Source organism: Saccopteryx leptura, chromosome 10 (genome assembly GCF_036850995.1).
Source record: "Saccopteryx leptura isolate mSacLep1 chromosome 10, mSacLep1_pri_phased_curated, whole genome shotgun sequence".
Taxonomy (NCBI): Eukaryota; Metazoa; Chordata; class Mammalia; order Chiroptera; family Emballonuridae; genus Saccopteryx; species Saccopteryx leptura.
This window is the reverse complement of record NC_089512.1, coordinates 4092944-4118666: the sequence shown is the minus strand read 5'-3', so window position 1 is coordinate 4118666 and position 25723 is coordinate 4092944. Positions and strand designations below refer to the sequence as shown.

At 52.6% G+C, this 25723-nt stretch overlaps 1 protein-coding gene across 1 annotated transcript in view; it reads left to right on the top strand.

Moving 5' to 3' along the window:
* The first annotated feature begins 7741 nt into the window (after positions 1-7741).
* The window catches only part of SUMF1 (sulfatase modifying factor 1), a 52932-nt gene continuing 34950 nt past the window's right edge, over positions 7742-25723 (top strand). Inside the window, exons 1-3 of the mRNA XM_066351286.1 lie at positions 7742-8030; positions 11497-11670; positions 13283-13357. Coding sequence (XP_066207383.1) covers positions 7755-8030; positions 11497-11670; positions 13283-13357 — 525 coding nt within the window. The 5' untranslated portion in view covers positions 7742-7754. The remainder of the gene's footprint in view (positions 8031-11496; positions 11671-13282; positions 13358-25723) is intronic.

Sequence of the window (25723 nt, the reverse complement as noted above, 5' to 3'; positions counted from 1 at the left end):
GCAGTCCCGAAACACCAACGTTGTGGGTTTGACCTCCGGTCAGGGCACACGCAGGAAGCAACAACCAGTGAACGCACAACTAAGTGGGACCACAACTGAGTGCCTCCCCCGCCCCACCCCATACCTCTCCCTAAAAATCCATAAAAAAATTTTACACCTGCACAATAACGTGTGCACAAATGTTGAGAGCAGTGTTATTCCTAGCAGACAAGAAGTGGAAACAGCCCCAATGCCCATCAACTGATGGACAGATGGACAAAATGTGGACTATTCATACAGTGAGCTCTTATTCAGCCATCGAAAGAACTGGGCTACTGACACGTGATTCCGTCCATAGGACTGGTCTAGAAGGGACCAATCTACAGAGACGGGAAGTAGGTCAGTGTTTGCCCAGGGCGAGCAGGGACTGGGGTGCTGGGGGAAATGGGGGTGACCACCAAGGGGTTTGGAATTTCTGGCTGAGGTGATGAAATGTTCCAAATTGATTTGGATGATGACTGTACATCTCTAATTTTTATTTTTTTAAAAACCCATGAAATTGTACACTTTAAATGGGTGAATTATATGCTGTATGAATTATTTCTCAGTACGGCTGTCAAAATAAAAAAAAACAATGCTGGGCTCAAATCCTAGGACCTATCACTCACTAGTTTAGGTAAGTTACTTCCCTGGAAAGGGACCCATCAGAGGGTCAACCTGATGGGGTTGTTGCTATCAGGGTTCATGAGAAAAGCTTGGGGAAAAGCCTGAAACATAACAAGCCCGTAAGGGGAGCTATGTTCACTATTCAAGGGCAGGGGCCACCCACAGCCCAGGCCGCTGTATTTAGTACCAGGAAGGGCACAACCCCGGCCTCACACCCTGCAGCCTGCATCATAGCCTCGTGTGCAAAGGTGACCTGGGTCAATCACGTTCCTGCTCCTTATATTGAAATGGAGAAACAGAGACTAGGGTAGAGGACTGTGAGGCCTACACAGGGTGGCATGAGCCTGTGCTAATTAAAGTGATGAGGAAGCAGAAATAATTGAGGGGACCGAGGGGGACAGGCCAGGAGAGATGCCAGGAGATAGGTGGAGGGTGGCCAGCACCCAGAACTGCCTGTTTCCTGACAGCTTCCTGTCCCATCCTAAGCCGGGTGTGACCATGCACTGAGCCACCGCCACCCTGTGAGTCAGTGTGACCGCGCGCTAAGCAGCAGGGGTGATGCAGTCGCGTCACGGAGGTCCCAGACCCACTTCCAAATCCCGGCTCACCACCGACCAGTTCTGTGACCGTGGGTACGGCACTACAATGGCCCCCTTTCAGGTGAGTAATTGCCTTAAGCTCCCTGAGCCTGGGTGGCCTTCAGCCGTCCAGTGGGGGACGTGAAGAGCTTCCCTCACAGGGCTGTTGAGCTGAGATAACAAGTACTCACTAGACGCGAGGTCTTTTTACTGCTAATGAAACTTGACTTCTTGCAAAGCAAAAGCCCATAATCCATGAGCTGGTTATCCAAAGTTATTTACGATGTGCAGCCCTTCGGCTGAACGGGAAATTGTGGAAAGGGGTCCTCGAGAGTGGAAATTTTAGAAGTGAGGGATCCACACTGTGCCTTCTTTGGCTGATGAAGGAACAGCCACCAGGCGATTCACTGGTCCGTCCGGACCACAAGGCCCATGGAGGCTTTGCCAGGTGGGAGGGAGGCCAGCCTTTCCCAGGCAGGCTGGATGCTGGAGCTCGGTCCCTGACCCTCAGACCTCCCACAGTGACGCCACTAAGCTTAGCGTCCTTAACCCACTCGTCTCTTAACCAGCGTTTATTATTGTGACTTTCAAGACAGAAGCCACAGCGAAAGTCCTTTATTATACATCTCTTATTATGCACACGTTACTAGGTGAATGATAATAAATCCACTACTGCTCACACCGAGTTACTGGCTAGTCCATCCACGTGGCCGGCTTCCACCAGAGACACTTTCTCGTGGGGACGTCACAAGGAGGTCCTCGTTTGCCAGCCCCCGACCCGGCGGGCTGGCTCTTCTGTTGCTGTGACCCAGAGAAAGAATTCCTCACAGAGTACAATGGAGTCACACCAGGGTGACATATTTTTGTTTTCACATGATTGTTCACACCGCTGACCCTAGAACTGGGAGGGAAAAAACCCTCAAACTCTCCCTTTTTGTCCGATTTCCCAGCGGGGCGAGCGTGGCACCATTCCCTTCCCTTCCCTGCAATTATTTTCCAATTAACGGGCTGCTGGCCCGGTTTGCTCTTATTCATTTCTAGAGCCACTGCCTGCCTCACACCCAAATGAGTTTCCTCTTTCTATTGTTAGACCAGTTTTCTCAAAAGATTTTTAAAAACGTTCTGCTTCCTTTTTCTTCTCTTTTTGTGGGTGAAGCAGTTTATTCAGACTCTTCCCTCCGGGAGACCTCTTGAGTTACAAAGTTAAACGATACTCCGTGGGTGGGTGGGTGGGAGACGTCGAGAACTTTTGAGGGTTGCGGGAGACCGTTTTCGAGGTGGCGGTCCTTACTGCCTGCCCTGGGTCTCCCTGTGGACGTGACACCGGTGCCTTATATGGCCCACTCAGTGACTTGTCCTTGCTCACCATCACAACAATGGTAAACACATCACCTTGGAAACCACTTATTGAGGTCTCACTACGTGCTAAACGCTCTGCGTTGACCATTTTATTTCATCCTCAGCACAGTCCGGAGAGAGAGTTCTGTTCATCCTATTTGATAGAGGAAGAAAGTAAAGAATTCCAAAATGTAAGTAAGTTGCCCAAGAGCCTTCAACGTGTAGGCGGCAAGGGTGGTCTGCATCCTGGGCTCTCCCTGTATTATTATTATTATTTTTTGGTTTTGTTTTTTTGTATTTTTCTGAAGTTGGAAACGGGGAGGCAGTCAGACAGACTCCCGCATGCGCCCGACCGGGATCCACCCAGCATGCCCACCAGGGGGCGATGCTCTGCCCATCTGGGGCGTTGCTCTGTTGCAGCCAGAGCCACTCTAGCGCCTGGGGCAGAGGCCACAGAGCCATCCCCAGCACCCGGGCCATCTTTGCTCCAATGGAGCCTTGGCTGCGGGAGGGGAAGAGAAAGACAGAGAGGAAGGAGAGGGGGAGGGGTGGAGAAACAGATGGGCGCTTCTCCTGTGTGCCCTGGCCGGGAATCGAACCCGGGACTCCTGCATGCCAGGCCGACGCTCTACCACTGAGCCAACCGGCCAGGGCTCTCCCCGTATTATTAATGAAACTTTACTACTTGCAAAGCAAAAGCCTGTAACCCATGTGCTGGTTATACAAAGCCCCGTGTCCACGCATCCCAGACTGTGGGCCTCTGACCGGCAGCAGCAGCAGCATTCTTTGGGAAATTGTTAGAAAGGCAAATTCTTGAGCTGCACCCCAGATCTAGTGATCAGAAATTCCTGGAGTGGGGCCCAGCAATTCCCCCATGTTTTAATCAGCCCTGGGGGGGTCCGGAGGGGGGCACTGAAGTTGCAGAACCTGCTTTGCAGGCACAAAGGCACCCGGCTGTGATTAGGGAACTGGGAGGTCTGGCTGGGAAGGGCTGCAGGAACTGTGGGTTCCCCGGCAGGGACCTGCGGCTTCCTGTCTCTGAGAAGGCGGGCTGAGAAATCCCATGGTTCCAGGGGCCTCACGATCGCCAGGGACCAGGCCGTTGGCATTTGTCTGAATGCCCCTAAACAGCTGGCATCTGAGCTCACCCTCCAGTTCCTGCCCCTGCCCCATGCACGACCACTCACACGTTCCTGGTGACAAGGGAGCACAGAGAGAGCGAGAGACTGAGGGCAGAGTCACCTCTGGTGCTCAGAGCCTGCACCCCGCTGTGCCCCAGCCATAGCGTGTCCTGGCCTCGGCAAGGCAGCCCCCTTGCAGCTGTGGGTGCCAGCCTGCATCTAGTGACGCTGCGGGGACCGGGATACATATCCGTGTGAGACTCCTACTGCTGCCGTAGCAAATAATCGCACATTTAATGATCTTTCAGCATCTAACAGATTTGTTTTCGCACAGTTCCCTGAGTCAGAAGTCCAACATGGGTCTTACTGAGCTAAAACCAGGGTGCTAGCAGCACGGTCTCCCCTTCTGGGGGCTCTAGAGGAAGATCTGTCTCCTGGACTTGTCCAGCTTCTAGGGACCTGCCCACATTCCTTGGCTCATGGCCCCTCTCTCCATCTTCAAAATCAACTGCGGTGCATCTCTCTGACCGTTCTTCCCATGTTACCTTCTCCTCCAAGCACAGCCAGCAGGGCTTCTGTGGCTTCTAGGGACCCGGGGGAACTTGCAGAAGCCCTTTCGCCACATTAATTAACATATTTACATTTTTTTAAGATTAGGACATGGACATTTTGGGGGGTCATTTTTCTGTCTATCAGCCTCTTCTCTTGTAGCCTCAGACAATGTTCTCTTTCAGAGACCATCGTAGCAAATTTCAAGAGCTAGGAACAAGGAGAGAACATGAATGTACAGACTCTTGAGAACCCACAGATTGGAAGTTCATTTATGTTGAACATTGCTGGGAGCCTGGAAATAGAATATATATTTGTACCTTTCAAATATCTACAGGTGCTGATTTTTTTTTTTTTCCAGAGGGAGAGGCAGGGGGAGAAAGACAGAGAGACAGGAACATCGAGTTCCTGTATGTGCCCTGACTGGGGATTGAACTGGCAACCTCTACACTTCGGGAGGACGCTCCAACTAACCGAGCTATCCGGGCAGGGCTCTGACGTGTTTATTCTTTTTTAAATTATTATTATTTTTTATTTTTTGTATTTTTCTGAAGCTGGAAACGGGGAGAGACAGTCAGACAGACTCCCGCATGCGCCCGGCCGGGATCCACCCGGCACAACGCTCTGCCCACCAGGGGCGATGCTCTGCCCCTCCAGGGCGTCGCTCTGCCGCGACCAGAGCCACTCTAGCGCCTGGGGCAGAGGCCAAGGAGCCATCCCCAGCGCCCGGGCCATCCTTGCTCCAATGGAGCCTTGGCTGCGGGAGGGGAAGAGAGAGACAGAGAGGAAGGAGGGGGGGGGGTGGAGAAGCAAATGGGCGCTTCTCCTATGTGCCCTGGCCGGGAATCAAACCCGGGTCCCCCACATGCCAGGCCGACGCTCTACCGCTGAGCCAACCGGCCAGGGCTCTGACGTGTTGAATATGCAGGTTCCTTTCCTGATGCACTGCCTCCATGGCAGCAACTTGACATTTCATTTTCTAAATAAACGGGGACTCAAAGTAAAACTGCCCTCGCAGGAGCGTCTGAAATGTAAATATACATATATATACCTATTACATGTGGATGATGTATTTATACTTCCCCTTTACAATGAAGCTTTCCTTCTTGACAACCTTGGGAATCATCCTTCTCTCCCATTTTGACCTCAAACACTGTGAAAGCGAGGATGAAGAAGTGACTCGTGACTGTGATGTCTCATAGTGTTCTTTCCTCTCTCTCTCCGGAGGCACGTTAAAGCGTCTTTCACTTGCTCTAAATTTCATTTAGTGCCATTCTGCCTTCTTCTCGCCTTTCTCACCACTCACCTCGGCTCGGGCACAGCAGGAAGGTAACTGGATGAAAGGTTTGGAGAAGGCAGAGCATAGGTTGTGCTGGAGAAGTCCATATCGGCGCTAGTCTGGCCCCCAGCACAGGCCCCGAGGGGGTAGCAACTAGTGGCGTATTTCGTGAAAGCAGTAGTTCACAAATGGGCCAGAGGAGCAGAGTCAACAGCATCGGGGAACTTGTTAGAAATGCAAATTCTCAGGCCGCCCCAGACCCACCGAATGGCGGCGTGGGTCCACCAATCATTGCTGATGCACTCCCAGGCGCGCGCGCGCGCGCGCACACACACACACACGCACACACACACACACACGCACACACGCACACACACACGCAGTTTTGTTAACTTCTGATGACAGCTGATTGGACCAGAGATGACAACCTGACTCAAGTGCAGCTACGCCATAGGCTCCCCGTGGGGGTGTGAGGAGGAAGAAGAGCCCCGGCAGCCGGGCTTCCCCCTCCGGACACTTGAAATGGAAACGGTGGGGGCTGGAGCGTTGGGAGCGCCGCCGTGTGTGCGGGCCGCATAGGGTCCCGAGCGTCCTGGAAACAGGAACTGCCTTGTTACTAAGCAGAAACCGTGAAGCAAAGCTAAACAAACAAACAAACAAACAAACAAACAAAAGGACACCGAAAAGAGAGGGAGGAGGGCGAGACGATTGGTCGTTATTTAATGGGGGGAGGTAGCCGCGACATCGGAGCCCCTGGGAGGACCCAAAGCAGAGTACCTGCTGCGGAGCGCCTTGGCCTATCGAGACGATGCCCTCTAACCAACTGAGTGAGCTAGGCGGCCAGGGCAAAAATTCTGTCTTTTAAACATTCAGATGTAACGGACATATAACAGTATATTCGATTTAGGTGCACAAAATAATGATTCTATATTTGCATATATTGCGAAATGATCACCACAGGACTGTACATGAAAAGATTCAAACCGAAAATTCGTCTGTTAACTAGAGAGACTAGTACAGTAAACACTGAAATATCCATCAACCAACTTCAACAATGATCAACTCAGGGTCAATTGTGTTTCATTTCTGGCCACCCTTCACGTCACCCGTATTCTGGGAAGCAAATCCTTGAGGGCTTACGTTTTTATCTGTATATATTTCAAGTCACAGATCTCAAAGAAAGGTATTCTTAAAAAAAATAATAATAACACTATGACTCTTAAAAAAACCTAAAAACAAAACTGACAGTAATTCCTTTATCAAACATTATAATTTATTCAGCGGTCCTATTGCCCTGCTTATCCTAGAAACGTTCAGGTCAGTAGGTTTGAATCAGTGTATTAAATCAGGTTCTATACATACTGCAGGTGGCTGAAATGTTTTTAATCTATACGTTTCCACCTTCATCTTCTCTTTGTTTTAATTGTTTTGTTTGTTTTTTCCCCCTGCAGAAATCCGGTTGTATCAAACGGTGGTTCTCAAACGTTAGTGTGCATCACCATGATGAGACTCTCCCGGAGAACTTGTGACAAGCACAGACGGCGCGTCCTGTCCCACAGATTCCGACAGAGGAGAGCTTTTCTAACAGGTGTCCCCGGTCCAGCCGCCGGGCTGGGACCACGCTCTGAGCCTCCATTGCAAGCTTCCCACCATCTGGATTTCTCTACTGCATCCCTTGGAGACACGTGTCTTCACCACGCTCATCTTCCAGATTCCTGGTCATAAGAGAAGCTTCTTTAATTACCTACAGTGCAGCCTCATGGTTCAACTCGGGGCTTGGGAGTTTATGTGAGAGGCACGGGGACCCAGTGCGTCGGGATGTGAGTCTCATTTTTGCACTTCTTTGCCATGGGACCTGGGCAAGTCACTTAATTACTCTGTGTACCCGCTATGCCAGGATGGTTGTGCTGGTTCAGTGCTATTTCAAAAAAAAAAAAAAGTGCTTTCTTAGCCTGGTGCTTGGTATGCAATACATAGCAAACGCTACATACGGTTGATTACAATGTTTTTCATCCAAGAAATAATCACGCGGCGCCTCATGTTAGGGCGATGTGGGGGTTGTGGAAGGCCAGGCGTTCAAAGTAGGATTTTTCCTGTCTTTCCAACAGCAGAAAAGGAGGTACCAGGACAGAGGAGGAGACAAGGTAAGAAAAGTCCTGTCCACCGCGTGTCCGTTCGCGGGTCGGCCCCTTTAAGGAGGGCGGAACCACGTGACCGACGAAGTCACATGACTCGCGGGACAACATGGCCGCGCCCGCGCAGGGGTCGGCCGGTGGGCGCGGCGCGGGGCTGGGTCTAGTGGTCTTGCTGCCGCTGCTCGTGCTGCTGGATGGGGCGGCGGCGGGCGAAGAGGCCGGGGCGGGCGCGGGGCCCACCGCGACGTCCCTCGTGGGCTCGTGCGGCTGCGGCGCCCCCCAGCGGCCCGGGGCCCCCGGCAGCGCGGCGGCCGCACACCGGTACTCGCGGGAGGCGAACGCCCCGGGCCCGGGCCCTGGACAGCGGCCGCCCGCGCCCGCCAAGGTGCTCTCTCGGTCCCCGGGGGGCGGGCAGGGGCCGGCCTGGGCCGGGAGAGGGGTTGTAGCCGCACCCCAAGCGGCGCCTGCTGATCGGACCCGGGGCGTCCTCCTCCGTCCTCCGCCTCCCCGCGCCCGCGTCTGGGGCGCCGCCTCGTTCCCAGCGCGGGGCGTTGGCTCGGAGGACACTTGTCCATCATTCCCACCTCTTACCCTCTACTTCCTGTTCCCCTGCCCTCTGTCTTATGAATGAAGCTCTCAGAAGGTCGGGGTTGACGTGCTGGGTCCCTCTCCTTAACTGGGCAGGGTTCAGGAGGCCGGGTCTCGTTGTCTCTGCCATCGTCGCACGCCCACCAGGCAGTCTCTTCCAGAAGACAGTGCTTCTCGAGGGCAAGGGCCAGTCCTGTCCTGCTGTCCCTGGCACTTGAGCACGTGGGAAGGGCTCAATCTACAGCAGAGGCCTTCTTCTCATGACCAAGCCTTGACTTACACACTGCCTGGATGTGTCGAGTGCCAGGACATCTCCCGTAACATGGACAGCTTGTCACTGCCTTCTTTCCATCTGCCAGGCATTCTGCGCCTTGGTGCGGTTGCGGGAACAGCTTAACATAACTGGGACCCGGGGCTTCTCACTCCTGAAGATGTGCTCCTTCCTGTATACCTAGGGCTACGCCTTTCTCTGCTTCCATCCTCCTCTGTTTTCCTCTGGATGAGTTTTGACCTCAGTTTTCAGAATTTAGGTGACAGGGAACATCCTTCCTTCCTTCAGCAGGTCTTGCCCGACCTTCTGCGGTTTCTTCCCCTTCTGCTCTTTGGTTTGCTGCCACAGTAGTAAAGGCGTACCCTGACCCAACAATTATCAAAGATGCTGGTCTGTTAGTGTCTCTCCCCAGCGAGGCTGTGAGGGTGCCGGGGGTCAGGACCACAATTTTGTGTCTCAGGTATAGAGTGTTAAGGGGTTGGTAGCTTCTCATTTTTTCTCCATTCGTATAATTATTGACCTTTTCGATTCTTCCTGTTCCTCGGAGGATGACCTGCGTTAGCATTAGTGTTTAGCGTTTGTGTGGTAGGGACCCCTGGTTAGTGTTGGGTGTGTATTGACCTTCATTGATTTTAATTCCTCTCTAATTTGCATGGTGATTGATAACCCATTTCTCCCTCCTGAAGAAGAAGCCTTGTACCTGTTTATCTCTCTGGCAACTAACAGCGCAGTTGTTTTGCAGGTACACGTTGGTGTGCCTCAAAAATTCACCTAGAACCTTCTGGCCAGTACTTAACATTCCTCATTTAAGTGCTTCGACCTCCTGTTGGTTCCAGAATGGGATGTGGCTGGCAGAGTCTTTCGAATCACATTTATGAGATACATTCTTCATCTCTTTAGAGTGGTTTTGTGTCCAGACTGGTATTGCATGGGTCATCTTGGGCTAGTTCTTGCATCCACTTTCTATAGTGTTTACAGGCATTGCAAGCTATTAGACAAAAATGGCTGTGGAGAACACAGCCTATAAACCTTCAAGGACTTATAACTTAATGATTGTATTGGAAGTAGCCTTGTCATCAAGACAAGATTTCTTAGAGCGTTGTCCCGATACACAAAGGTTGCAGGTTTGATCCCCAGCCAGGGCACATACAGGAACAGATTGATGTTCCTGTTTCTCTCTGCTTCACTTCCTTCTTCTTTCTTTCTAAAAAGTCAAATATTTAAAAATTAAAAAAGATAAACAAGATTTCACAGGAGGCTGTTCTTTATCTCTTTTTTCCCCCTTGATTTCCCTTTATTTCATGTGCAGATGACTTTGGTCTAATTCTAACCCTTAGTTATTTTTTCTAAATTCAGGAAGTGCAGTATTATGGGAGAGGGGCATGGTCATATTGATAGTCATTTTCCCTTTACTTTCTTTGTTTTTTTAAAGCCCCCCCTTTTTTAATTCAGTGAGAGGAAGGGAGGTAGAGACAGACTCCCACATGAACCCCTGGCTTGCGCATGCACCCCTTGCTGGGGATGCACCCAGCAAGCCCACTAAGGGGCGATGCTCTGCCCATCTGGGGCACTGTTCTGTTGCTCAGCAACTAAGCTCTTTTTAGCACCTGAGTTGGAGGCCATGGAGCCATCCTCAGTGCCTGGGGCCAACTCGTTCCAATCGAGCCATGGCTGCAGGAGGGGAGGAGGAAAGAGAGAAAAAGAGAAGTGAGAGAGGGAGAGGTAGAGAAGCAGATAGGCACTTCTGTGTGTCCTGACTGGGAATCTAACTCAGGACATCCACATGCTGGGCCGACGCTCTACCACTGAGCCAAACGGCCAGGGAGGTTCTAGTCATTCTTGACATCACCTGTGCCTCTGGCCTGAGCTACGGTAGCAGGAACTGTGGTGACAGAGGGGGTTGTAACTTGCTTTTGAGGAGGAATGGGTTGTTTGAACCTGGACCATCACTGAAGACTTGATTAAATTGGTTCGTTTTGTTTGGCTTGGGGTCCTGTGGAGGGACACGCCTGCGCTGGATTCCGCTAGGACAGCACTCAACATTTGCAGGGCAGAAAACTTCATTAGTATAAATTGGAAATGGTGACCTGCCCAGAGCAATCGGGCTATTTTTATCTACAGCCTCCAGGACGGAAACTTGGCTTATTCGGGTCTGGTGGTTCAGGAAAGAGAGAGAGAGGAAGAAATGAGGCCAGGCGTCCGCAGTGGAAGTCGTGATTGTTTTAGAACTGTGGGTGCCCGCCCCAAGGGGGGGAGGGTGAAGAAGGGGGCTTGGTGAACCTTCGAGGGCACCGGGGGAGAGCCGCCCTGCGCCCCGTCTTTGCACGGAGGGACGAGCTCCTTTTTGATTGGGAAACGCAGGCGCAGCGTTGAGGGCAGACGCCTCAAAGACAGCCAGTGGCGACACAAAGTGGGACCTCGTGGTTGTTGACGGGAAGCAAGTAGTTGCTGTTAAGAGTCCCAGTGAGGGATTAATTAAGGACAAGGACACAACAAGGACAAGACATAGTCCCTTATAAACTCTTTAGATGTTCCGTTGCCGTGATTGAAGCCTTTCCCACTGTCATTGGGGGCCCACATGCATTCAGTGAGTTTTTAAAGACGTTACCTGTGGCATTGTTACACTTGCTTTTAACAGTAATTCAGGAGAACGAGAGCATATGAAAGGATAAAAAGGACACACGTGTGTGGAGTGTTCTCCGTGCCTGTGCACTCCAGTTATTAGCAGGGTGGTGGCTGTCACCAGACCTGTTTCCACGGCATGCCCTTGTTCGTATCACAGAGAGTTTTGACTAAAGATCTACTTTTCTAAAGAGTATGCCTTCCTTCTTGTGACTAGTCCTTCACTTTCTTTGGAGTGTGGGATGGTCTGACGGATTGGACCGTGGTTTCCGTGGTGGGTGCTCGCTGTGTGCCCGGCTCTGGCCCCTTCACGCTGATTTACTCTGGCTCCGATTGCCTGACCCCTGTGTCCCCCCTGCAATCACTGCAGATGGTCCCCATCCCCGCCGGCGTGTTCACGATGGGCACAGATGACCCTCAGATTCAGCAGGACGGGGAAGCGCCCGCGAGGAGAGTCACCTTGGATGCCTTTTACATGGACGCCTACGAGGTCAGCAACGCGGACTTCGAGAAGTTCGTGAACTCCACCGGCTATCTGACCGAGGTAAGCGGGTTGGGGTGGGGGGAGGCCTTGCCCTTTCAGCGCTTTTTCCTGTGCGGCTGGCACCGCGCTGGGCACTGTGCGTCCGTAGGGTCTGATTTAGTTCTCCTGGCTTCTCCGTGCGGTAGGTTATGTTTTAAGCAGCATTCTGTGGCTTAGGAAAGTGATTTGCCCGGAGTTGCATGGCCGGTGAGTGGGGTGCTGGGACGGGCCAGGGCAGCCCAGGGCCTGTGACCTTCACCTTTCTGCCCTGCTGCATTACTGCTTGAATATGCCAACAGTGCCACTGTCCACGTGGGCACCTTGAGGTGGCTGGTGGCGCGTAAGGCAAGGCCACTTTTCCCTCTCGGAATATTGCAGTTCGATCGTCCCGGGAACGTTCCGTAGCTGCAGAGACGCAGCTCTTCGTCTCTCCGGTTCGTGTCCAGCGCCCACCGGCTCGTGGGCGTGCTGGTCCGTCCGTCCGGGCCTCTCGCTGTGGCCGCTGAGTCACCCAGCCAGGCTCTCAAAGTGGGAACGGGAAGGGAGAGGCTTTCTCGTGGATGAGCGTGTCTGTGTCTGAAGTATACTTGTTTTGTAGGCTTCCTGGATTTTTCTCCCTGAAGGACTTGACCCTGGCCCTCAGCTTGTGGAGTCCTTGTCCTTTTTTTTTTTTTTTTTTTCAGGCCAAAAACATCTTTTTTAATTAAAAAAATACCTTGGGAGTGAATGTGGAAAGCAAAGCAGCATTCCAGTTCGGTTTCTTGGGGTCCCGTTTCTTGAGAACTTCCTGAAACGGGCCAAGTGTTTGTCTTCTGTGCCTGTTGGCAGCGGGCAGGTTTCCGTGTGCGGCTTCCCGCTTGTCCGTGCAGCTGACACCTCCGTGGAGCTGGAGTGAGTCAGAGTGTCAGCAGACAATGCAGTTTTATTCCTCCAGCTAGATTCTGGGCCAGAACCAAGGACAGCGGTTGCTTATGAAATCTCACAAGTAAAGATGCTCTTGTATGGCAGAGTCACCTTGAGTCCTTGGGGGATGTGTTTCTTTCTGTCAGTGGGAACGATCACATTCTCAAAAGCTAACCAACCTCTTCCCGCTGCGTTCTCAGCAGCCAGACGAGCCCTGAGTGGAAATGGTCCCTCTAAGACAGTGGTCCCCAACCTTTTTTGGGCCACGGACCGGTTTAATGTCAGAAAATATTTTCACGGACCGGCCTTTAGGGTGGGATGGATAAATGTATCACGTGACCGAGACAAGCATCAAGAGTGAGTCTTAGACGGATGTAACAGAGGGAATCTGGCCCTTTTAAAAAAATAAAACATCATTCAGACTTAAATATAAATAAAATGGAAATAATGTAAGTTATTTATTCTTTTTCTGTGGATCAGTCCCAGATGGCCCACAGACCGGTACCAGTCCGCGGCCCGGGGATTTGGGGACCACTGCTCTAAGGGACAGTCACTTGCTGTAATAGGAAGCCAGGGGCTTTTAAGTCATTTCTGAATCCTCTTAGAAGTCACAAGATAAACTTAAGTTGATTTGGACAGGAAGAATCCCTTTAGCCACGCGAAGAGGATGACAGATGTGAGCCATGTTGCCACAGCCTTGTCTGGATGGATCGATTGCTTTTCCTTCTAGGCTGAGAAGTTCGGCGACTCCTTCGTCTTCGAGGGCATGTTGAGCGAGCGGGTGAGGACCGGCATCCAGCAGGCGGTGAGTAAGGCTCACGGGCCCCCTGTTGCTCTGCTGGTGGCCGGAAAGGGCTCGGGGAAGAGCCACGGGCCAGGGCCCCCTTCCACCCCCCCCTCCCCCGCTGCGGATTTGCCCGGAGGAGCAGCCACGGGCCAGGGCACCTGCGCTTGGGGAAATGGGCGTCTGACGTGCAGTCTGACCCAGTGTCCTCCTGGAGCCGCGCGTGGGGACGCTGGGTCGGGCTCAGTGGGCGCCGGATGCTTCTGGGCTTCTTGTACACTCATCGCCTTCTCTAGAATGGAGGGTTAACGTGGATCTTGTTTAACCCCGGTTCTCAGAGTCCTGCTGCGGTCAGGTGCCGGGGCCGAGCACTTCCTCTGTGACCGCGGACCCCCGTGAGCAGAGTGCTGTCCCTGCCTGCCCGGCCCTGCTCTGGACCTTCCTGGGCACCTGAGCCAGGACCAGCCCTTTCCCCTGGGTCGTGCCGCCCGCACAGGGTGGGCCCAGGGAGTGGGATTCCGCATGTTTTCTCAGAGGTTGTGGGAACAGCGGCTGCCCGTCCGCAGGCAGCCATGTGTGAGCGGGACTCGGGGTTTCCATGGAGACGCGTTGGCAGGTGCACACACATGTGAGTGTTTACACACCGCAGGGGAAGGCCGGGGCTGTAAGGACTGGGCAGGAGAGTGGAGAGCGGGGGCGTGGAGGGTTCACAGGACAAAGGGCGTGGGGAGTGCAGAGGGGCAGCAGTGACAGGAACTGATGGGTCAGCCACTCAAGGGAGACGATTCTGATACGGGGACCCAGCCCCATCCTCCTTTGCGCCCAGCGCCCCTCCCAGCTCCAGGCCAAACCTCACCTGTCTGTGTCAGTATCACCCTCCTCTGTGTCAGTGTCACCCTCCTCTGTCTGTGTCAGTGTCACCCCCCTCTGTCTGTGTCAGTGTCACCCTCCTCTGTCAGTGTCACCCCCCTCTGTCTGTGTCAGTGTCACCCTCCTCTGTGTCAGTGTCACCCTCCTCTGTGTCAGTGTCACCCTCCTCTGTCTGTGTCAGTGTCACCCTCCTCTGTCTGTGCCAGTGTCACCCCCCTCTGTCTGTGTCAGTGTCACCCTCCTCTGTGTCAGTGTCACCCTCCTCTGTCTGTGTCAGTGTCACCCCCCTCTGTCTGTGTCAGTGTCACCCTCCTCTGTCTGTGCCAGTGTCACCCTCCTCTGTCTGTGCCAGTGTCACCCTCCTCTGTCTGTGTCAGTGTCACCCTCCTCTGTCTGTGTCAGTGTCACCCCCCTCTGTCTGTGTCAGTGTCACCCTCCTCTGTCTGTGTCAGTGTCACCCCCCTCTGTCTGTGTCAGTGTCACCCTCCTCTGTGTCAGTGTCACCCTCCTCTGTCTGTGTCAGTGTCACCCTCCTCTGTCTGTGTCAGTGTCACCCCCCTCTGTCTGTGTCAGTGTCACCCTCCTCTGTCTGTGTCAGTGTCACCCCCCTCTGTCTGTGTCAGTGTCACCCTCCTCTGTCTGTGTCAGTGTCACCCCCCTCTGTCTGTGTCAGTGTCACCCTCCTCTGTCTGTGCCAGTGTCACCCTCCTCTGTCTGTGTCAGTGTCACCCCCCTCTGTCTGTGTCAGTGTCACCCTCCTCTGTCTGTGTCAGTGTCACCCCCCTCTGTCTGTGTCAGTGTCACCCTCCTCTGTGTCAGTGTCACCCTCCTCTGTCTGTGTCAGTGTCACCCCCCTCTGTCTGTGTCAGTGTCACCCTCCTCTGTCTGTGTCAGTGTCACCCCCCTCTGTCTGTGTCAGTGTCACCCCCCTCTGTCTGTGTCAGTGTCACCCTCCTCTGTCTGTGTCAGTGTCACCCCCCTCTGTCTGTGTCAGTGTCACCCCCCTCTGTCTGTGTCAGTGTCACCCTCCTCTGTCTGTGTCAGTGTCACCCTCCTCTGTCTGTGTCAGTGTCACCCCCCTCTGTCTGTGTCAGTGTCACCCTCCTCTGTCAGTGTCACCCCCCTCTGTCTGTGTCAGTGTCACCCTCCTCTGTCTGTGCCAGTGTCACCCTCCTCTGTCTGTGTCAGTGTCACCCCCCTCTGTCTGTGTCAGTGTCACCCCCCTCTGTCTGTGCCAGTGTCACCCTCCTCTGTGCCAGTGTCACCCTCCTCTGTCTGTGCCAGTGTCACCCCCCTCTGTCTGTGCCAGTGTCACCCCCCTCTGTCTGTGTCAGTGTCACCCCCCTCTGTCTGTGTCAGTGTCACCCCCCTCTGTCTGTGTCAGTGTCACCCCCCTCTGTCTGTGTCAGTGTCACCCTCCTCTGTCTGTGTCAGTGTCACCCCCCTCTGTCTGTGTCAGTGTCACCCCCCTCTGTCTGTGTCAGTGTCACCCTCCTCTGTCAGTGTCACCCCCCTCTGTCTGTGTCAGTGTCACCCTCCTCTGTCTGTGTCAGTGTCACCCTCCTCTGTCTGTGTCAGTGTCACCCTCCTCTGTGTCAGTGTCACCCTCCTCTGTCTGTGTCAGTGTCACCCTCCTCTGTCTGTGTCAGTGTTACCCCCCTCTGTCTGTGTCAGTGTCACCCCCCTCTGTCTGTGTCAGTGTCACCCTCCTCTGTCTGTGTCAGTGTCACCCTCCTCTGTGTCAGTGTCACCCTCCTCTGTCTGTGTCAGTGTCACCCTCCTCTGTGTCAGTGTCACCCTCCTCTGTCTGTGTCAGTGTCACCCTCCTCTGTCTGTGCCAGTGTCACCCTCCTCTGTGTCAGTGTCACCCTCCTCTGTCTGTGTCAGTGTCACCCTCCTCTGTCTGTGTCAGTGTCACCCCCCTCTGTCTGTGTCAGTGTCACCCTCCTCTGTCTGTGCCAGTGTCACCCTCCTCTGTCTGTGTCAGTGTCACCCTCCTCTGTCTGTGCCAGTGTCACCCTCCTCTGTCTGTGTCAGTGTCACCCTCCTCTGTCTGTGCCAGTGTCACCCTCCTCTGTCTGTGTCAGTGTCACCCTCCTCTGTCTGTGCCAGTGTCACCCTCCTCTGTCTGTGTCAGTGTCACCCTCCTCTGTCTGTGCCAGTGTCACCCTCCTCTGTCTGTGTCAGTGTCACCCTCCTCTGTCTGTGCCAGTGTCACCCTCCTCTGTCTGTGTCAGTGTCACCCTCCTCTGTCTGTGCCAGTGTCACCCTCCTCTGTCTGTGTCAGTGTCACCCTCCTCTGTCTGTGCCAGTGTCACCCTCCTCTGTCTGTGTCAGTATCACCCTCCTCTGTGTCAGTGTCACCCTCCTCTGGGCAGCGGCAGCACCACTGGCGGAGGGGGGCTCTCTCATCTAACGATAGATTGTAGCAAAGCGTGGGGGGGGGGCAGGTGAGACCAGCCTGGCTCTCACGTCACTTGTACGGAAACCTGGCCACTTCTCTGCGTGCACAAATGTGACTGGGTGCCGTTTAGGTGTGACAGCTTTCTCAACGTGTCACGAGTTCATGTTAGCAGTGTGTGACGTCACCTGATGCAGTGTCTTGAAAGGGCTTTGAGTTCAGACTGGCCTCGTGTTGATGCGTCAGCGGCTCAGAATGTGGTCCCTGTCAGATACATGGGCAGGTGGCGGAGGGCCTCTGTGGAGTGTTCTGTACCTGAACTTCCAGCAACAGGGCCCTTGTCACCGAGAACCTCTCAGCCGGTCAGGCACAGGGTGGAGGCCGGTCACAGCTGGCTGTACAGGCCCTGTGAGCACCTGGTGAAGAGATGATGCCCGTCTCCAGGACAAGGACAAGCAGCTCTCAGCAGAGAGTGTTGGTCACTTACTTAAAGGCTCGTAATGGAAAAGCAAACCTTCTAAGCATGTTTGGAAAGTTTGGAGCAAATCCAGTGGACCTGTTAGTGACCCGAGGGCTAAGGTTTTGTTTTCTCAGCCCCTCCGCAGCCCGCCCCGCCCTGCCCTCCGCAGGCCTGTTGTAACCCAGTGTTGTCGGAGTATGGGGCGCAAGGTGGTCCATGCGGCGACCCTCAGTGAAACAGGAGGTGGGGGGTGTGGTCCACGGCCGAGCGTGGGACGACCTGCCTTGGTCGAGAGAAGGTCCTTCCCTCTGCAGGTGTCTCTCAAGCCCGACCAGGTCAAGGAAAGGGCTCCTGCGGTGCTGCCCTGTCATTGTCACGGGTCAGTCTTCTTTTCCACCAGAAGATTGGCTCTGACCCTCCCCCAGGCTACAGAAGCTGGCTGGGATTCCAGAAGCTTCTGTACTTTCCTGTAATTATTTTATAATATGGATTATATAATCCTTTTGAATAAATGTAGCAATTATTTTAATATTCTATTTATGACAGGTTAACCAAGTGATATAAATTATTCTCTTTTTATTTTATTAAAATAAAAAACAACCTTTATAATGTTCAAGAAAACTCACAGTCCCAGAAAGCACTTGCCCGGAGTCTGAGATGCCCTCGGGCGGGCTTGCTGTAACCGTCACCGGAGTCGGAAATGAGAGCTTTGCTCCCTGCCACAGGCACCCCGCCCACGCGTCACACCCTGCTCACCCTCGCTCTGTCCCCAGAGCAGCCACCATGCTGCCTTCACAGCCGGCTCTTCCCCACATGTCTTGTCTGTAGTGTTATCATCAAGGTGACTGTTCTTTACTCTTGTCCATCTACAGGAAGTTTGTGTCTTCAGACTCTCACTCTATAGATGTCTTTTCCACTGTCATTCCCCTCCTAACAGTTTCTCTCTGGAGAATCCAGGGCATTTAACCTGCAGACTCTCCCACGCTCCGGATTCTGCTGCGCGCCCTCTCACGGCGGCATGGCCCACCTGTCCCCTCTGTCCTTGACATCCTCTGCCAACGCGCAGCTGGGTCCACAGGCCCGGCCGGACGGGAGCTGGACGTCTGGCCAGCCCGCGGGGAGTGGCATGCTCTTGCGCCGTGAGGTTCCTGGCCTCCGCGTCCCCCTCTTTCTGTGCTGTGACCTGTTGCTGGAGCTCAGGGCCCAGGGCCACTCCTTCGTGTGACACGGCAGTCCTCCAATGTCCTTTTCCTTTCCTGGTTGAGGCACTTTCATCACGCGATGGTTTCCTCTGTCACCTTCTTCGCCAGGGCTGCAGTTCCCATAGAGCCACAGGGTCAGTGCTGGACTCCCTCCCAGCTTTTAATATGACAGATTAGCTCCCAGGGTTTACTGCCTGTGTTTTCTTCCCGAAGTTTTATGGTTTCAGGTCTTACAATGAAGTCTTTAACCCATCTGAGTTTATTTTTGTATATGGTACAGGAAAGTGCTCCAGTGTCTGCCTTTCTTTCTTTCTTTCTTTCTTTCTTTCTTTCTTTCTTTCTTTCTTTCTTTCTTTCTTTCTTTTCTTTCTTTTCTTTCTTTTCTTTCTTTTCTTTCTTTATTTCTTTCTTTCTTTTTCACGTGTAACTGTTCAGTTTTCCTAACACCATTTATGGAAGAAACAGTCTCCACCCCACCATCTAGTCTTGCCTACTTTGCTGTTGATTAATTGACCATATCGGTGAGGGCTTATTTCTGGACTCTTTATTTGGCGAGGGCTTATTTCTGGACTCCTTATTTTATTCCATTGATCTATGTATCTGTTTTTTTCCTAGTACCATACCATCTTGATTATTGTAACTTTGTAGTATAGTTTGATGACAGGGCCTGTGGTACCTCCCACTTTGTTCTTTGTGCAAGATTTCTTTGGCTATTCAGAATGTTTTGTGATTCTGTGTAAATTTTAGGGTTAGTTTTTCTAGTGCAGAGAAGAATGCCATTGGTATGTTAATGATTGTATTGAATCTGCAGGTTGCTTTAGGCAGGAAGTATATTTTAACAATGGTAATTCTTTTTTTTTTTTAAGAAATTAAAAAAAAATTATTCATTTTAGAGAGGAGAGGGAGAGACAGAGAGAGGGAGAGAGAGAGAGGAAAGACAGAGAGAGAGAAGTAGGGGAGGAGCTGGAAGCATCAACTCCCATATGTGCCTTGACCAGGCAAGCCCAGGGTTTCGAACCGGCGACCTCAGCATTTCCAGGTCGACGCTTTATCCACTGCACCACCACAGGTCAGGCTAACAATGTTAATTCTTACATTTTGTTCTTCTAATCCTTCCATTTAGTTGTGTCCCGTAAATTTACTTCTTTTGTGTCTTACAGTTTTCAAAATACAGACCTTTTACCTTTTTGGTTAAGTTTATTCTACAATTGTAAGTGATACTGTTTTCTTAATTTATCCTGATTGTTATTGGGGTATAGAAATACAACAAATTTCTGTATGATGATTTTTGTATCCTGAAATTTTGCTGCATTGATTTATTCTAATGTGTGTGTGTGTGTGTGTGTTGTGTTTATTTTGGTGGAATCTTAGTGTTTTCTATATATAGTATCATGTCATCTGCAAATAGCGATGGTTGTATTTCTTCCTTTCCAATTTGGATGCCCTTTATTTATTTTTCCTGTCTGGTGGCTGGGGCTGGGACTCCCAGTGCTGTGCTGAGCGGAAGCGGTGAGAGTGGGTGTCCTTGACCTGTCCCCAACCTTAGGAGAAGAGCTTCCAGCTTTCCACCACCGAGTCTGATGCTTGCTGTGGGTTGTCGTGGGTGGCTTTATTATGTTCTCTCTGTACTCACTTGGTTAAGAGTTTTACCATTTAGTCTTCTTAACCTTGAGCTGGGTTGTAGGGTTTGCTCGTGAAAATAGCTGAAACTGGCGGGCTTTAGTGGTTTAAAACAGAGCACACAGGCCTGCTGAACTGCACTGAGTTGTGATTAGTACATATTTGGGTGCTCACTTTGAAACAAGGGTCTTACAAGGTATAGATATTAATTTCGAGAGAGGGTCAAAGCCAGACTTTTTGTTGTGTGTGTTTGTTTTAGGATATTTTACCTTCTGTTGCTGAAGTGATAGTATTTAAAGTACTTCATGTCTAAAAAGACATGCTTCATTTTTATAATTGTTATTACTCTAGCTCATAAATCACTGACTGGAGGCGTGTCCTCGAGACAAAACGGTCAGTCTTGGTGGGAGCCCAAAAAACGATTATCTCTTGGTTTGTGGTTTGGCATTTTCTAAATTGTTAAAACAAATCCCTGACTAGGTGTTCTTGGTAACAGAGAGGAGGGTAAACTTTTTGAAAAGTTCTTTTCAGCTGAAAGTGAGTTTCATTGAGAAATCAGAATTACCAGGGCATTTTCTTCTTTTTAAAAGTCAGAAACAGGCTCTGTCTGGCTTGCTCAGTGGTAGAGTGTCGGCCTGGCATGTGGAAGTCCCAGGTTCAATTCCTGGTGAGGGCACACAGGAGAAGCGCCCATCTACTTCTCCACCCCAAACCCCTCTCCTTTCTCTCTCTTCCCCTTCTGCAGCCATGGCTCAGGTTTTGAGTGCATCAGCCCTGGATGCTGAGGATGGCTCTGTGAAGCCTCTGCCTCAGGTGCTAAAAATAGCGTGGTTGCAAGATGACCCCAGATGGGCAGAGCTTACCAGGTGGATCCCAGTCAGGGTGCATGCGGGAGTCTGTCTCTCTGTCTCCCCTCTCACTTGGAAAATAAGAAAAAGAAATAGTAATAAAATAAATATAAAGTAAAAAACAATTCCCAGGCACTGATACCTGCCCAGATAGTGCTGGGCGCTTTGTTATTTGGGCGATGCTGGGGCCGGGATGAGGAAAGGCTTAAAGTCGCCAGACCCTCTGTGGGGTAATCACAAGGGGACGAAGCCTCCCAGCTAGAAGGAGCTCGCAGGCAAGGATGCCATCCCATTCACTGCCCAGAAAGGCCATGAGGCCCAGCAGGACGCTGAGGTCACACCCCCGAACTAATTTTTAGAAAAGCATTAGTGAGTTAACCACAGTGGAAGCCAAGCCAGAAAGTGTTCAGAAAGGCAAGGTCCAGTACACAGGAAAATTAAAATAACTCAAAACGTGTGCCCAGTGCACAAATTGGTTGGCATCATTTTGAATGTTAGACCTTTTACTTTTCTGGTAGCTTAACCACCGTTTCCCTGAGCAACCTCAGTTCAGCCTTGAGATGTTTCTTATTGTACGCCACCTGCAAGACTTTCTCAAGCTGGTTTTGGGGCTCCCCCGCCCTCCGGAGAAGTCGTAAGGAGAAGGTTACAGCCTTTGAGTCAGAGAGACCTGGTTTTGAATCTCGTCTCTGCTGGCTGGTTGGGGGAGAGTCACTTACCTTCTTTGCTTCTTTTGTGCCTCCTTAAGTTGGATACTTAGTTTAACATTTTTGAGTCTTTTTTAATGGAAGCATAAAATTAAAAGTCTACAGATTTCTTTCCAAGGGATCCCTTTAGTTTTCCACAGGTTTCATAGTTTATATATGTTTATATAAAGTATATTTATACTGTATGTACTTGCGCTGCTACAAACATACAGTTTACTATAGAGTTAACATCTTAACACATCAAGTAAATATAGATACTTTATAACCCCATAGGTTCCTTTCTCTTTTCTCCGGTGCTGAAGTCCTTCTATATAGTATGTCTACAAACAGCAGAAAACCCAAGACCGTGTTACAATTTTTGCTTGTCCATGTATACATTTAAAAAAAATGTAACAATGAAGATGGATTTGTTACATTTTACCTAACCCATTTCTGCTGCTATCTCTTCATTCCTAAGGTGCCTTGCTTCCCTCGGGGATCACTTCCCCTCCGGCTAAAAACTTTCCCTAGAGCAGGTCTTCGGCTGATGATTCTCTCAGTCTTTGTGTCGGCAGGTTCTCGGGAGATGTTCGCCCCAGAGACAGGGCGACGGTTCTGTGTTGACAGTTCTCGGCTTTCATCCCTTTCCCGCGTCCTTGTGCTCTTTTCTGGTCACGTGGGTTCATTTGAATCACTCTCCTCTCCCATGTGTCTTGTCATTTTTTTCTGGTTTCTTTATTTTTTATTTAGTGAGAGGAGGGGAAGCAGAGACAGACTCCCCACAGGAACCCAACCAGGATCCACCCAGCAAGCCCACTAGGGGGTGATGCTCTGCGCACCTGGGCTGTTGCTCCGTTGCTTGGCAATCGAGCTGTTTCAGCACCTGAGTCGGAGGCCATGGCTGCGGGAGGAGAGAGAGAGAGAGAGAGAGAGAGAGAGAGAGAGAGAAGGAGAGAGAGAGAGAAGGAGAGAGAGAAGGGAGAGGGGGCATGATGGAGAAGCAGATGGGTGCTTCTCTTGTGTGTTCTGACTGGAAGTCGGACCCAGGACTTCCACATGCTGGGCTGACACTCTACCACTGAGCCAACTGGCCAGGGCCACTGGTTTCTTTCAAGATTAAAAAAAAAAAATCTTTCATCTTTTGCATTTGATTGTGATGCATTTGGACACTGTTTACTCTGAGATTATTGTTCCGGGGTTGCCGCCATCCCCCCTCCCCCTGGCCCCCTCAACACCGACCTCTCCTTTCTTTCCGGGACTCTAGTGCGTGAGTGCTACATGTTATGCTGGAGGCCCCTAAGGCTCTGCTTGTTGTTTTGAAGTTGTTTTTCCTCTCTGTCCTTCACATTGTCTACTTTTTGTTGCTGTGTCTCTAAGTTCCCACTTTCTCTCTTATTTTCATTCTGCTCTTGAGCCTATCTAGTGAATTTTTATTTTGGATATTGTATTTTGTGGTCCTCAGATTTTCTTTTTAAAATCAGCTCGTGTTTCTGTGCTGAGGACTCCTGTCTCTCTCAGCTTTGCCTCGTAGCCGGTGGTTAAAATAGTGGCTTTAAAGTCCTGATCTGATGATTCCAGCACTGGGTCATCCGGGGTCGGCACCTGCTCCTTCTCTTCCCTGCAGGACAGAGCCTCTGATCCTGTTAGAATTCTCTGGAGAATGGTGCCTTTGTGTGTTTCTGTCTTTATTTTATTTTGTTTTTTTAACGCAGCCAGCTGGATCAGCGGGGTCGGCTGAGCCCCCGAGCCCGGTGCTGCCGCCGCCGGCGCTGGTGCTGCAGCTCTGCCTGTGCCCCGGGCCCGCCGGCCCACGCCACCGCCCTTCTCTGCGTCGTGTACCTTGCATTTTGCTTGTGTAACCCAGTCCTCACGGGGGTGTAGTGTTGTGAAGACCACGTGCGGCATGCACACAGCCACCTGGCACCGTGCCCAGCACATAAACTCCCTTTCGGCAAATGTCACAGCCCTGGTTCCTTCCCCTGCACTGTCTCTCTCTGTGCCAGTTGGAAACTGAGCTACCTCCCCCTGGCTCTACCGTGGCCCACTGTAGGGGCTGGTGACGCCCTCTGCCGAGTGACAGTGGTGTTTTACAGGATTTGCTGTTGTGGACTAGATCCTCTTAGATGACCTCAGGGTCCTCGGCTGGAAGACTAGCTCAGTGGTGGGTATGTTTGTCTGGCGGGAGCGGTAAGGTACACACGCAACCTAAAATTGAATCGCCGTTCACGTACGACTCGTCGACATGGAGTGCGTTCCCCGTGCTGCGCGGCCGTCACCACCTTGCATCTGCGACACGTGCTCCCACCCAGACAGAAACTGTCCCCGTCACACGCCGACTCCCCGTTCTCCCTCCCCCCCGCCCCTGGCAGCTGACACATCAGTTTATCTGAGGTGCCGGCAGGAGCGGAGTCCTCCACTGTCTGCCCTTCGTGTCTGGTGTGTGTCACGGAGCATGTGTCTTCACGTTAGTTTCATGTTGGAGCCTGTGTCAGAGCCGCGTTCCTCTCTGAGGCTGCACAGCGCTCCACGGTCTCTGCGTGCCGCGTTCGGGCTGTCCCCTCACCTGTCATCGGGCACACGCTGGCCCTGGTGGCTTCACAGCTGACGGCCGTTTTGGGTGAGGTGACCTGTGCTGCCGTGGACACTGGTGGTCAAGGGTCCCTGCAGCTGTGTAGCTTCTGAGGGGCTCTCTGGTTGGGTCCATGGCTCCGTGATGTCTGCCTTCCATCGGGGGGTCTGTTCTTCACTTCTGGGGATGGAAGTGAGTCTAGCTCCCTCTGGACATTTGCTCTGTGGCCTAAAACGTGGTCTCTTTGTTAGCGAAGCAGCAGACATGCTACCGTCTTGCAGGTGCGTGCTGCCCCTGTGGACATGGGCGGGGAGACCCTCGCTGGCCGTTCCTGCTCAGGGTTCGGGAGTGCACAGACGCTGACCCCGACCCCAAATTAGGTGCATTTTTTAAACCAATTTATGAGTATTTTCTTTTATTTTAAAATTTTTTATTTACTTTTTTCGTGAGGGGAAGGAGAGAGAAGGGGAGGAGCAGCAGGAAGCATCAACTCCCACATGTGCCTTGACCAAGCAAGTCCAGGGTTTCGAACTGGCAACCTCAGCGTTCCAGGTCAATGCTCTATCCACTGCGCCAGCACAGGTCAGGCTTATGCATATTTTATATCAAATATGTTAGAGAAAGAAATGAAAACACATATTATCCATTTAAAAATTATTAAAAAGTGAGAGTGTATGATGCCTGTGGCATCCTGGTGTGTCCACGTCAGTGTGAGGGACAGCTGGGACCAGCGGGAGGAAGAAGTGGGCGGGCGGGGTGGGAGTGCCCGCGAGGAGTGGGGGATCCTGGGAAGCGGGCCTGTCGGCTGGTCGGCTGGTCAGGGCGGCCTGGGCAAGGAGGAGGCCCTACGGGAACCCTGCAGGGGAGGGGGGACCTGCAGGGGAGGGGGACCTGCAGGGGAGGGGAGACCTGCTGGGGAGGGGGGACCTGCAGGGGGGAGGGGGACCTGCAGGGGGGAGGGGGACCTGCAGGGGGGGGGACCTGCAGGGGAGGGGGGACCTGCAGGGGAGGGGGACCTGCAGGGGAGGGGGGACCTGCAGGGGGAGGGGGACCTGCAGGGGAGGGGAGACCTGCTGGGGAGGGGGGACCTGCAGGGGGGAGGGGACCCTGCAGGAGAGAGGGGTACCTGCAGGGGAGGGGGGACCTGCAGGGGGGAGGGGACCCTGCAGGGGGGAGGGAGGAGGGGGGACCTGCAGGGGAGGGGGTACCTGCAGGGGAGGGGGACCTGCAGGGGAGGGGGGAGGGGGGACCTGCAGGGGAGGGGGGACCTGCAGGGGGGAGGGGACCCTGCAGGGGGGAGGGAGGAGGGGGGACCTGCAGGGGAGGGGGTACCTGCAGGGGAGGGGGGAGGGGGTACCTGCAGGGGAGGGGACCTGCAGGGGAGGGGGGACCTGCAGGGGGGAGGGGACCCTGCAGGGGGGAGGGAGGAGGGGGGACCTGCGGGGGAGGGGGACCTGCAGGGGAGGGGGGACCTGCAGGGGAGGGGGGACCCCTCTCAGGACCATCTGAGGCGGAGCATCTGGCCGAGGCCTGCTCTGTCCCAGCCCTCCGCCCACCACCCCGCACGGCGTGTGGCCAGGGCTCAGCAGCTCGCTCTGGGAAGTCCCTTTGACATGTCTTTCTGTTGCCCCACACTCCAGACTTAGACGACCCCATCTGTCTGTTCTTACGGCTTCTCGTGCCTTCCCTTCATGGACTGACGTCACAGTTACTTGTGCAGGTGTCTGTGCC